This window comes from Pezoporus flaviventris, unplaced genomic scaffold, assembly GCF_033815535.1.
Source record: "Pezoporus flaviventris isolate CSIRO_AGI_PZ_B2104156 unplaced genomic scaffold, CSIRO_AGI_Pfla_v1 ptg000090l, whole genome shotgun sequence".
NCBI lineage: Eukaryota > Metazoa > Chordata > Aves > Psittaciformes > Psittacidae > Pezoporus > Pezoporus flaviventris.
This window is the reverse complement of record NW_026892638.1, coordinates 5357308-5368737: the sequence shown is the minus strand read 5'-3', so window position 1 is coordinate 5368737 and position 11430 is coordinate 5357308. Positions and strand designations below refer to the sequence as shown.

The 11430-nt window shown below is 39.6% G+C and overlaps 1 protein-coding gene across 3 annotated transcripts; it reads left to right on the top strand.

Annotated features, from left to right (window-relative positions):
• The first annotated feature begins 578 nt into the window (after positions 1-578).
• Positions 579-9096, top strand: PPWD1 (peptidylprolyl isomerase domain and WD repeat containing 1). 3 transcript variants are annotated; one of them, XM_061475738.1, is made up of 11 exons: positions 579-743; positions 1790-1892; positions 2405-2505; positions 3027-3147; positions 4173-4620; positions 5132-5322; positions 5703-5892; positions 6528-6709; positions 7460-7541; positions 8087-8269; positions 8944-9096. In XM_061475738.1, exons 1-11 carry the CDS (start codon positions 590-592, stop codon positions 9085-9087), a joined length of 1899 nt encoding a protein of 632 aa, XP_061331722.1. In that variant the 5' UTR covers positions 579-589; the 3' UTR covers positions 9088-9096. The 3 variants fall into 3 exon arrangements, with proteins under 3 accessions (XP_061331722.1, XP_061331724.1, XP_061331725.1); XM_061475740.1 differs by lacking the exon at positions 8944-9096 and having other exon boundaries at positions 6528-6713; positions 8087-8261; XM_061475741.1 differs by lacking the exon at positions 1790-1892 and having other exon boundaries at positions 616-743.
• The last annotated feature ends 2334 nt before the right edge of the window (positions 9097-11430 follow it).

The following is an 11430-nucleotide window of genomic DNA, read 5'->3' as shown; positions in this document are numbered from 1 at the left end:
CGCTATTCCTCTCACGCTCTCTCAGAGTCGGAATCCCACCCTCGTCGCCATTTGTGTTCCGGAGTTCGAGAACTCCAGGTTGAGAGACACGCAACACAATAAAGAATCGTAACCAGTTTATTAACACAGGGAAAACATAGAGGTCACGAAAGATACAGTAAAGGATCTCTCTGATGTTTGGTTATTTTACCAACCCCAAAGATCATGTGATGACGGTCAGGAAACCAGCTCCAAGAAATATAACCGCAGTGCGAGGTGGCAGGCTCAGCCTTAGCGGACGTCCTCGCGGAGGCACCACTGACCTGACTAATATAGGGTCCTACCTCTCCGCATCGCCTGAGGCTCGGACTTCTATACTAACAAAAATACGCACTCATTCCGACACAGGAAGCCAGCCGAGCTCGAAAGGAGCGGCTACCCACATCCGGATAGGTCTCCAAGGGTACAGAGTCTTCCGGGGAGGAGCCAAAGCCGTACGTTCCGGGGAGGAGCCAAAGCCATAAGTAGCGTCGAGGCGCGTCGGCGCGCAAACAGTAGTTTTCTGTTCTTGTGAGTTGACGCGGGGATCGTTTTCTGGTGTCGCTGACACATGGCTTCGTCTGACTTGGAGCGCAAACGAAAGGAGCCCGAGCCCGAGCCCAAGGTCGGCAGCGAGGAAGCGGCGGCAGGAGACGAGGAGGATGAGGAGGAAGGCTGGGTTGGGCCGCACCCGGGGGAAGCTGCACAGGCGAAAAAGAGGAGAGGTAACATGAGGGGGGAATCTTCACCTGCCTGCCTCTTCCTTGGGGGGGCGGCCGGGGAGGTGTCCGTGGCGCTGCCCAGTCGCGGTCCGCAGCACAGAGAGCGATCGTCTTCAGGCCCCAGCGGGAGCGGTCCCAGCCTCTGGCGACTGGTAGTTGTGTCGCTGTCGGGGGATGCCCCGGGTGGATGGGAAGAGCCCGTGGCCTGAAACCGTGTCTCGTACATAAAACGACCGGGTCGTGGGGGGACTCTTCGGTTGCAGAATTACTGGCCGGGGACGCTGTATTTCTGTGTTCTCTGGAGCGCACCCTCAAGCTAAGAGTTCCTGCTTGCAGTGCCAGCACTGCTGAAGCCGTGCTGCTGTCAGCTGTGAGATTAACTCTTTTCTGGGTCACTGCGCTAAACTGAGGGAGTAGGAAAAGCCTAGGTACTGGTTTGCCTGGCAATTCACAGCTCTCTGGGTGTCACTGTAAAGTAAATTTGAGTTTATCGGTGCTCAGCAGGTGCAAACCTACTGGTTCAGCAACAAATGCCATTGTGCAGGTATTAATGGTTAGAATGTAAAAATCAGAGTCAGAAGCAGAAAACGCGATCATTTTAGGTGGGCCAGTTAAACAATTAAATAGGTAGGCGCTGCGACTTAGAATTTAAGCTACGATACCTCTGTGGAATCTTGACTCTCTTAAAAATCGCAGGGATACATTTGGGTTTTGAAAAAAATGAGGTGTGGATGGTCATCTGTCAGTAACTTAAATTTTTTTATATTCTGTGATTTTCTGTGACACTAATTTTTTTTTTTTTATATGTTCAGGCAAGGTAATAGTTGCTTTAAATGGGGGTGCCTGTTTGGGTTAGAGTTTGAGTACCTTTAGTCTGCCAAGTATCAGTTAAGTCCAAGTACAAAGCCACAGTGTAAACCCCTTTTATTATAGCATACTCTTGATTAAGATGGGAGTAAGCAATTCATGGTGAAAAGTGAGGGAAAAAACAAGCTACATATACCTTTATAAATGAAATTAATCTTGATTTTTCTTTTTATTCTGTTTAGTTCTTGAGTTTGAACATGTTTATCTTGCAAATCTGCCATGTGCTTCAATGTATGAACGCAGCTACATGCACAGAGATGTCATCACACATGTTGCATGTACTAAGTAAGTAGTCCTTTTTTTCCCAGCGTATCTCATTGTCATAGATGTATTTTTGTATATACTAGGAGGTTTTCATTATAGAATTTTAATAATGGAAATTTTCAGTATCCAGAGGGGCTATTCTGAGGTGTTTGTTTTGTTTGTTTGTTTGTTTGTTTTTTAAACTTAAGTCCAAAAGAAAGGGTTTGCTGAAAAGCAAGGTAAATATTGTTTAAATAGACTAAAAGAAGCTCTTAAAATCCTTATTGCAGTGTGCAGTATATACAGGAATAAGAGTAACCTGCATCTGAACAAAACATGATTCAGCAGAACTGCATGGATTGAGGAGATAACTTTCTTCCCTTTATGTACACACACACACACATTAGTTAATAGTAACTACTGTGAAACCAGATGTAAAATAGGAGAAAAAAATTACGCAGTGAAAAAGGATAGTATTGTATATTTCTTCAGTTCAGTTTGTTGACTTTTCAGAGATCAGTAATTTTGGTTGTTATTTTCTTTTGTAATTGTAGGACAGATTTTATTATAACAGCCAGTCATGATGGACATGTGAAATTCTGGAAAAAAATAGAAGAAGGAATCGAGTTTGTTAAACACTTCCGGAGTCACCTCGGTAAGTTGCTTTTTGTTCTTTAAAGGAGCTTACTTTCCCTGCACCCTTGCTGCTAGTAAGAAGAGGGAGTGTAAATAAAGATGTGAGGAATTCTGAGATTCATTTACTGCAGTCAGTGATTAGATGGCATCCACCTATCTTCATCGATTCCCCTGTCCTGTTACATCTTGATCCCAGACTTTGTTTTCAGTTTTTTTTTTAATTAACATCTTAGATGAAAATGGTTGCCTTTATAAGCTTTCATTTTTGTATATAAGTAGTTCATTATCATGTATCTGTTTCTAAACAGTGATAGGATACAATGTGTTGTAGTCTGGGGGGTTGTTTTTGTTTTGTTTGTTTGGTTTTTTTTCCTACTGCTTTTTATTATTAAAGTCAGGTAGCTGTTTTATCAGATAAGGTGGAGAAACAGCTACCAAACAGGTTTAAACCTCTGTAGTGTTTTTTGTTTTTGCTGTGGAATATTGAAATGAAGAATGTCCCTTTCCTGTGTGTTAATAGTATGTTAACTTTTTAAATAGGTGTTATTGAGAGTATTGCTGTTAGTTCAGAGGGGGCATTATTCTGTTCAGTTGGAGATGACAAAGCAATGAAGGTGTTTGATGTGGTTAACTTTGATATGATCAACATGCTGAAATTGAGGTAAGTGATGACTTAGTTCTTGAAAACGTTTTGTTGATACTGTAAATTGGAATTATTATAAATGGGAGTAGGTTAGTAATTTGGCCAATTCTTGCCCATATCTTAGCCATTCCTTATCTCTGTAGTTGCTAACAGGCCTAATGTCCTTGAAGTTAACTCATTTACAACCTCATTCTTCAACAGCGTCCTGCAGCTCAGCCCCTGCTGCAGGAGGACCTCCACCAGGGCGCGCCTCGTGCAGCCCTGCCCATTGTGCGCCCTCCCCTCACCAGACCAGTGCAGGCACTCTCTACACCCCGAGCTCTGCACTGCAGCCTCCCCTCTCATCGGCTCTCTCTGGGTGCCTACGCTGGCCACCACTGGGGCAGCCTCGACCCGCCGTGGTCGCTCGCTCTCCCTGGGGCAGGTTTTTACCCAGTCAGGGCTGGTGCCGCTGCTTCAGGCTCCGCACCCTGTGAGTCAGGTGCTCGCTCTCCTCAGCTGAGCTGCCGGCTCCTGGGCAGGTCCTGTCGAGGACTTGAGGCTCCCTCGGTGGCTCTTGTCGCTCTGAGTTGAGGCTCCTGGACGCTGATCTCCCCCCTGCTCCAGTGTTGAAGGCGTCCTCTCTCGAGCTACTCACCTCAGCAACTGAATTCATAAAAGTTACTGAGTCATACAAGTTGGGTACTAGTCATTAATGCCGCTTGTGCTATCTAGCTGGGTTTCCATCCTTATTCTTGTTTTATACCCACCTTCTCCCTTCACATTCTGTCATATCCTCTTTATAAAATGAAATGTGAGCAACAGCAACGGGCTGAGCCGTCCACTGAATGTGTTTTTTGGGAAAGCCTGGTTGTAACACTTGAATTTTGGGAAGACAAATATTAGCAAGACCAGTAAATACAGTTCAAAATACTAGAAAATACTAGTTCAAAATTTGCCTCTGATTATTTGATTTCAAGTTTATAGTGTAAATGTATTCTTATCTAAATAACACCATTCCTTATTAGTTTTGTTGTGTTTTCTCCTTCCACTCTTCATTGCAGCTACCACCCTGGTCAATGTGAATGGGTATATTGCCCTGGAGATGCCATATCTTCTGTTGCAACATCTGAGAAGAGCACAGGAAAAATATTCATATATGATGGACGAGGAAATAACCAGCCGCTTCATGTTTTTGATAAACTCCATACATCTCCTCTTACTCAGATACGGTTGAACCCTGTTTACAAAGTAGTAGTGTCTTCTGACAAGTCTGGAATGATTGAGTACTGGACTGGTACTCCTCATGACTACAGATTTCCCAAGAATGTGAACTGGGAGTATAAAACAGATACTGATCTATACGAATTTGCCAAATGCAAGGCTTACCCATCCAGTATAAGTTTTTCACCTGATGGCAAGAAAATGGCCACTCTTGGGTCTGACAGAAAAGTTAGAATCTTCCGGTTTCTGACAGGGAAGCTCATGAGAGTCTTCGATGAATCTCTGAGTGTGAGTTTGGTTTTGCTTCTCTTCCTTTGACATGTTTTCTCTACTTGAATTCATTTACTAGCACATTCACCTAAGTTGTCTGTTTCTGAAGCTGAGCTTCCTTGCTATATTTTTCTTGTAGAAAAGGCTTTCCATGTTGTCTTCATTGTCTCTTTTATTGCTTTGCCCCAAAATTAATTCTTACTGCTTTAGGTTAGTTATGTAATGAAACAGGTGTTGATTTTCTCTGTGCATTCATACTGCTAGATAACATCATAATAATGAATTTTTCATTTTGTAAGAAATTTGTTAGCTACACAATTTTCTTTCTTTGCTTAAACCTAGTACTACAACATGCCTATTGGTCATTAGAATAGAATATTACTTCTATTTATGTTACTCAGTTGAGTGAAGTAGGTTGAATTCTATGTTTTCTAAAGGTTTGATCAGTGATTTTCTGGATCAAAGGTTTAAAATACATTTACAAAGTAGTGTTGAGTTTTGTTTTTTTTTCTCCCCTGTTTTTCCGTAGATGTTTACTGAGCTTCAGCAGATGAGACAGCAACTTCCAGATATGGAGTTTGGCCGACGAATGGCAGTTGAGCGTGAGCTAGAGAAAGTGGATGCAGTAAGATTAGTTAATATAATTTTTGATGAAACTGGACACTTCGTTCTCTATGGAACAATGTTGGGCATTAAGGTCATAAATGTAGAGACTAACAGGTAAGCTCCAATGAGACATTGAGATAAATGTGGTCTATATTTAGTCAAACTTGGTATGACTGTGTGGGTCTCCAGTTGTCTCTGTTTTATTTAGGCTGTTTACATTAGACTGTAGATAATATACTGCCATGCTTCATAATGAATTGTTGCAGTTTAAAGCTTAGTAAAATGAAGAGAAAACATGGCAAGCATATTTATATTAAAAACATATAATCAATTAATCTCTGGCTAAATGGGTGTGGTAATGTAAAGTAAATATGGATCATGCTATTGGTATTTTCTCGTGTAAGGGAGCTGACTAGTCTTGCAGCCAAAAAGGAAAATTTCTCTGACTGTGAGCAGCTAACAGTAGTTACACCTTTTACCATCTTGTATTTCAGGTGTATTCGTATCTTGGGAAAACAAGAGAACATCAGAATGATGCAGTTAGCATTGTTCCAAGGAGTAGCAAGGAAACATCATGCTGCAATCACTATAGAGATGAAGGCATCGGAAAATCCTGTGCTCCAGAATAACCAAACAGATCCTACAGTAATCTGCACAGCTTTTAAAAAAAATAGGTTCTACATGGTATGTATAGTTTCTATTTAAATAACTCAATTCGTTCACTGATGTTTTCTCTGCATTATTTTGTGACTTGATACGTAAGTTTACTACTTAAGCAGCTACTCGTGTACTTGTATATTCATTCTGTGTTTTTTTCTGTAAGTAATGTAAGACATTTCTGAGATACTTGCTATTTTTCATAAAATTTGCTCTTTTTTTCTGTAGTTTTTTGTTCATGCAGTATTGGATTAAGAGGATTTAGTTTGACTTTGTAGTGAAACTAAAAGTTCTGGGATGAAACCTGCCAGTTTGAATATAAAGGAACAATTTGATACTCTCCATGCTTAAGATTCTTGATTCTTAAGTATGGCAGGCTTTCTGTTGAAAAGGGGAGGAAGTTTAAAGATAACAGATTAGGTGGAGTTACTTGGATTTGCATGTAGTTATGCTGAAATTTGTGACTGTGGAAGTGCTGGTAACACACAACACTGAAATGCAAGGATAAACTGTCTTAAGAATTTTCTTCCTACATTTCAAATGTACCTGGGTGCTTAACAGGTCGAATAATTACATTGATGTCTTGGGTGCAGAGCGCTGCTTAAGATAAGGGGGAAAAAGAGAAAATCAAACAATTAACCTTCTGTTCTTTTGTTTTTCAGTTTACTAAACGTGAACCAGAAGATACAAAGAGTGCAGAGTCTGACAGAGATGTGTTTAATGAGAAACCTTCTAAAGAAGAGGTTATGGCAGCCACTCAGGCAGAAGGTCCCAAAAGAGTTTCAGACAGTGCCATTATACACACAAGCATGGGAGATATTCATGTCAAGCTTTTTCCTGTTGAGTACGTATTTGGTTTTATGTATGTATTTGGTAATTCTGTTATTTCATTTTTTTTCTTCCTTCTGTGTTTTTTGGTGGCAGTATTCAAGACTTATATTTCAAGCTAGGAGTAATTATTTTCTTCCTTTTTTTTTTTACTGTGCTTATTTCCTCCCAGCTGAGCTCTGAATTTAGTATCTCTTTTAAGATTAATGAGATTAAAAAATCTAAAGAAGAGCATGTGGCTTTGTATGCCCTTTAAATCTTTGGCCATGTGCTTGTGGAATGAAGTTATGAATAACTGTGATGGTTACTTGGGAAGACAGACAACATCACTCTGAATGTCACCTCCTGTCCTTTTAACCCCATTTTATATGCTGAGCATGGTGCCATATGGTGTGGGCTATCCCTTGGGTCAGTTGTGGTCAGCTGTCCCAGCTGTGTGCTTCCTGACTTCTTGTGCACCCCCAGCGTGCTCACTGGTGGGGTGGTGTCAGAAGCAGAAAAGGCCTTGGATCTGTTTAAGCATTGGAATAGCTGAAGAATCCCTCCTATGCAACCATGCAATTTTTTACTCAGGTGTTTTTTGCTTCCAGCTCTGGGTTTCAGGAGGTGGGAATTTGTTTCCTTGTTTGATGAAAGTTGTTCTTTCTGCAGACTGCTAAAACACTGCTCAGTGTAAAAGAATCTTAGACTCAGCTGAAATCTTGATGACCTTGCCACAATAGTTTTATATTTACCATAGCCTGTATTTTCTGTTACATGTTTTTAGATGCCCCAAAACGGTGGAAAACTTCTGTGTGCACAGCAGAAATGGTTATTACAATGGTCACATATTTCACCGTATCATCAAGGTAATGTGTAAAATATTTTTTTGTTGTTGGTTTAGATAATGTACCTTTGTGGTCAGTCCCCTCTGTTAACCCCTTCATTTCCCTTTTGCACAAAGGATTTCTGTAATGGCTTCAGTTACCTCTAGTCTTTATCACTCACTAGAGTTGTTTAGTATTTGTTCTGTAACTGGCAAGGTGGAAGAAAAACGAAAATTGAAAGACAATTCAGAAATCTTGCTTAAGACTTTGTTTCATGTCAGGGGCGTTTCTTGTAAGGCTTATTACTTTTGTTGCACTAGAATCAAGCTGATACGGCCTGAATGTTTGCAGAAGGTGCAGGTAGTCAGATTTCTGGTACTTCAAAGGAACAGTGAGTAAGCTTGTTTTTTCAGAAGTACTGAGTTGTCTTGTCAGAAGCCCTGAATGCTTTGTTCCTTATCCACAGCAACTTAACACTCAGGTTGTTTTGAAAAGATTGAAGTAAGTTTAAAAACCAGTGTCACCTGGTGTAAACCTCTATTTTTTATTTACTCTATGTGATGATGTAATATTTCATTTCTTTGCAGGGGTTCATGATTCAGACTGGTGACCCAACTGGTACAGGAATGGGAGGTGAAAGTATTTGGGGAGGAGAATTTGAAGATGAATTTCATTCAACTTTACGACATGACAGGCCATACACACTCAGCATGGCTAATGCAGGACCAAATACCAATGGATCCCAGTTTTTTGTAACAGTAGTGCCAACGGTAAGTAATATTAAAAGCTCAATTGAAGAGTTAGCTTCTATCTACATACATTCTATCTACATACATTTAGTTGTAGCATGTATTTTTTTTCTGATGGAAAAAGGAACACACTAGTACTACTAGTGCCAAAACCCAGAAATTTTGGTATGTGAATCATAGAGATACAAAACAAATCCTTAAACATAACGCTTAAAGAAACTGCAGTTTTAGAACACTTATTTCAAAATCATGTGTCTCTTTTTAAAAAAGCAGCCTTCTACCAGAATTTTAAGGCTTATTAAGTTATATCAGTGCCTATATTCACATTGCTAACTGGGCAAACTCTGTGAACATGATTTTGAATTAAGTAGTGTTCTGGACTGGCAGCTACAATCCAGCTGTGAAAATACCATGAAATGCACTATAGAGAACCAGCATTTCTCTGAACTGAGAATACACTTTTAAGAAAACAATTGAAAAGGTGAGCTTAAATGCATATAAATATGCATTAGATGCACTCTGGTATTTACTTACATGGTAATATTTACATAGTGTTAAGTTTCATAATCTGAACATATAAAATGTATCCATGTACACTTACTGTAGGTCAGTCTCTTTCTGGTTTGGTGCCTAACCTACATGCTGCATTCTATTTTAATATGTTTTTTTCTTTTTTCTCCTGTGCCTTCAAACAGCCATGGCTGGACAACAAGCACAGCGTGTTCGGACGGGTGACTAAAGGAATGGAAGTTGTTCAGAGAATCTCAAATGTAAAAGTCAATCCCAAAACTGACAAACCGTATGAGGATATCAGCATCATTAATATCACAGTGAAGTGAGACTCAAAACAGGAACTAGAACAGAAACATTTTTGTTCCAGATGTAATAAATGCCATGACAGAGCAATCGTAGAATAGTTGGGTTGGAAAGGACCTTAAGATCACCTAGTTCCAACCCCCTGCCATGGGCAGGGACACCTCACACTAAACCATGCTGCCCAAGGCTTTGTCCAACCTGGCCTTGAACACCGCCAGGGATGGAGCATTCACAATCTCCCTGGGCAACCCATTCCAGTGCCTCACCACCCTAACAGAAAACATTTCTTCCTTATATCCAGTCTAAATCAGAGAATACTTAAGGTCCTTTCCAACCCTAAGATCATCTCATTGGTTTTACTATTTTTAATGTACCTGAAGTGCCCTAAATCTGTATTTCTGGTAATTTTGTATTTTAAAATAAAAACAGCTGCATGTTTCTTATGAAGTCTGCTGTTTTCCTTTTACCTCTTCTATGGAAGAATAAAAACACACACCATGCCTCATTAGTGTTTATAAAATAGGATCAGGGTATAGTTTGTGATTTTTTTTTTTTTCCATGTTTATTTGCATTTTTCAAATCTAATCCTTTTCATAGTATTGAAATCCTTGTCAAAGGAAAAGGTCATAAATCCCAAGCTCTTCAGTCAATGTACATGCATCTCAGATTAAGTTATGATACAGGTTGTTATAAAAAGGTATATAATCTACCTTTGTCCTTTAAGAATGGATGTGTATGTGTCTTCTGTGGACAAGAGCAAGGATCAGCTCTTGGAATGCCAGCACATGGAATCCTGAGCAATGTGTTTGGCATTGCCAATGTTAATTTCTTTCAGTGTGTGCTGTTTCATTATTTTAGTCTAGGGTGTCTGTTTCTGGCTTCATTTTTAGCCAGTCCTGCAAATAATACTACTTTTACTAAAATGCTTAATTTAAAATGGTGACCATTTCAAACTTCCATCAGATGTTTCTGATGCAGACCTCAATGAAAGCCCAGACACCTTCTCAAGCTGTTGTGAATCTGTGGCTGTGTTCTGTCCTGTTACTATGCTGGACAGCTAAATCCACTCTAAATACAGTAACTTTAACTTCTGTTGTTGAGGTTCACATTAACGCCACTGCACTCAGGATTTTACAGTTCTGGTAACTTTGTTGATGAAGTGATGCATACTGACCAAATTCAGTCCCTCAAAAGCTGCTTGGACTAGGAAGTTTTATCTTCACTGAGATAAAGGGATAGGTATCATTAGGGATCAGTAAGAAAATGCTACAGAGCACACCTTTATTATGAAATGATATTATGAAATGATTTATTATGACCTTAAAAAAATAGCAAGCTTATTGAAATTTCTTCTCACTTTTATTGAAAAAAATTGGTTTTCTGGGCAACTCAAATTGCAGCAGCTCATGAATTGTTTCTATTGGAAGATGCCTTTCAGTTCAGAGTAAGAACACAGAATAAAATCCGCATGTACCACATAGTCCACAATAAATCTGAAGGTAGCATAGAGTTAAGACCATATCAAAAGAGAAAACATTATTTTTCACTTAGCTTAGACGTACTGGTTTTGAGCTGAGATTCTTTAAAGAAAGCCACAACACAGTCACTGGATGTTGTATTTATTCAATTTCACAATTAAGTCAAAATCCTATGAAAAAGTTACTCAGTCTTTTCACATAATCCTCATAGTTAGTAATGCTTCAAGTAAGTTCTAGTTGAGAAAACACTCCAGTTACATACCACATACGTCAGTACACTAAACCTAAAGTTCAATAAAACTAGTGAAACAAGCTTAAATTTATAACTGAAGCAGTTTATATATAGTATTAATGTATAATACAAATAAACCTCTTAGTGTACCTTACACTGAAGAGTTCACAGATGGATGCAACAATTTCACAGTTGCTTCAAGTCATCTTAAATAAATTCCATTTAAGAACACTTTTATGGCAGCATTCCATGTGTCACAAGCAATCCTTTGAACTCAAAAGTATGAGTGATTATTTCTCCTCTGCCCTCAAATATAATGTTACAAAAAATCCAAACTAGTCACCTTGAACCTTCTGAAGTAGAACTATTCTGAGAGGCATGTGTAACTGCAGCATAGCCAGCTCAATTAAAACTACAGAATCAGGATTTTTCTAAAGAATGCACATCTTCTCTGTTGAAAATGTTCCAGGAAAAGGTATCTACCATGCTTAGCAGAACTTGTCCATATTTAAAAAAAAAGCTGTGAGGGGACAGTCAGCCCTGCCTAGGTCTGGGTCTGCTTGCCATACAGCCCAAGCAGACAGAAAAGTCAGAGCAGCCAACAGTCTGTTGTTCAGGAAGTTACAGGCTCGGAAGCATCAACAATTTTTAGTTCA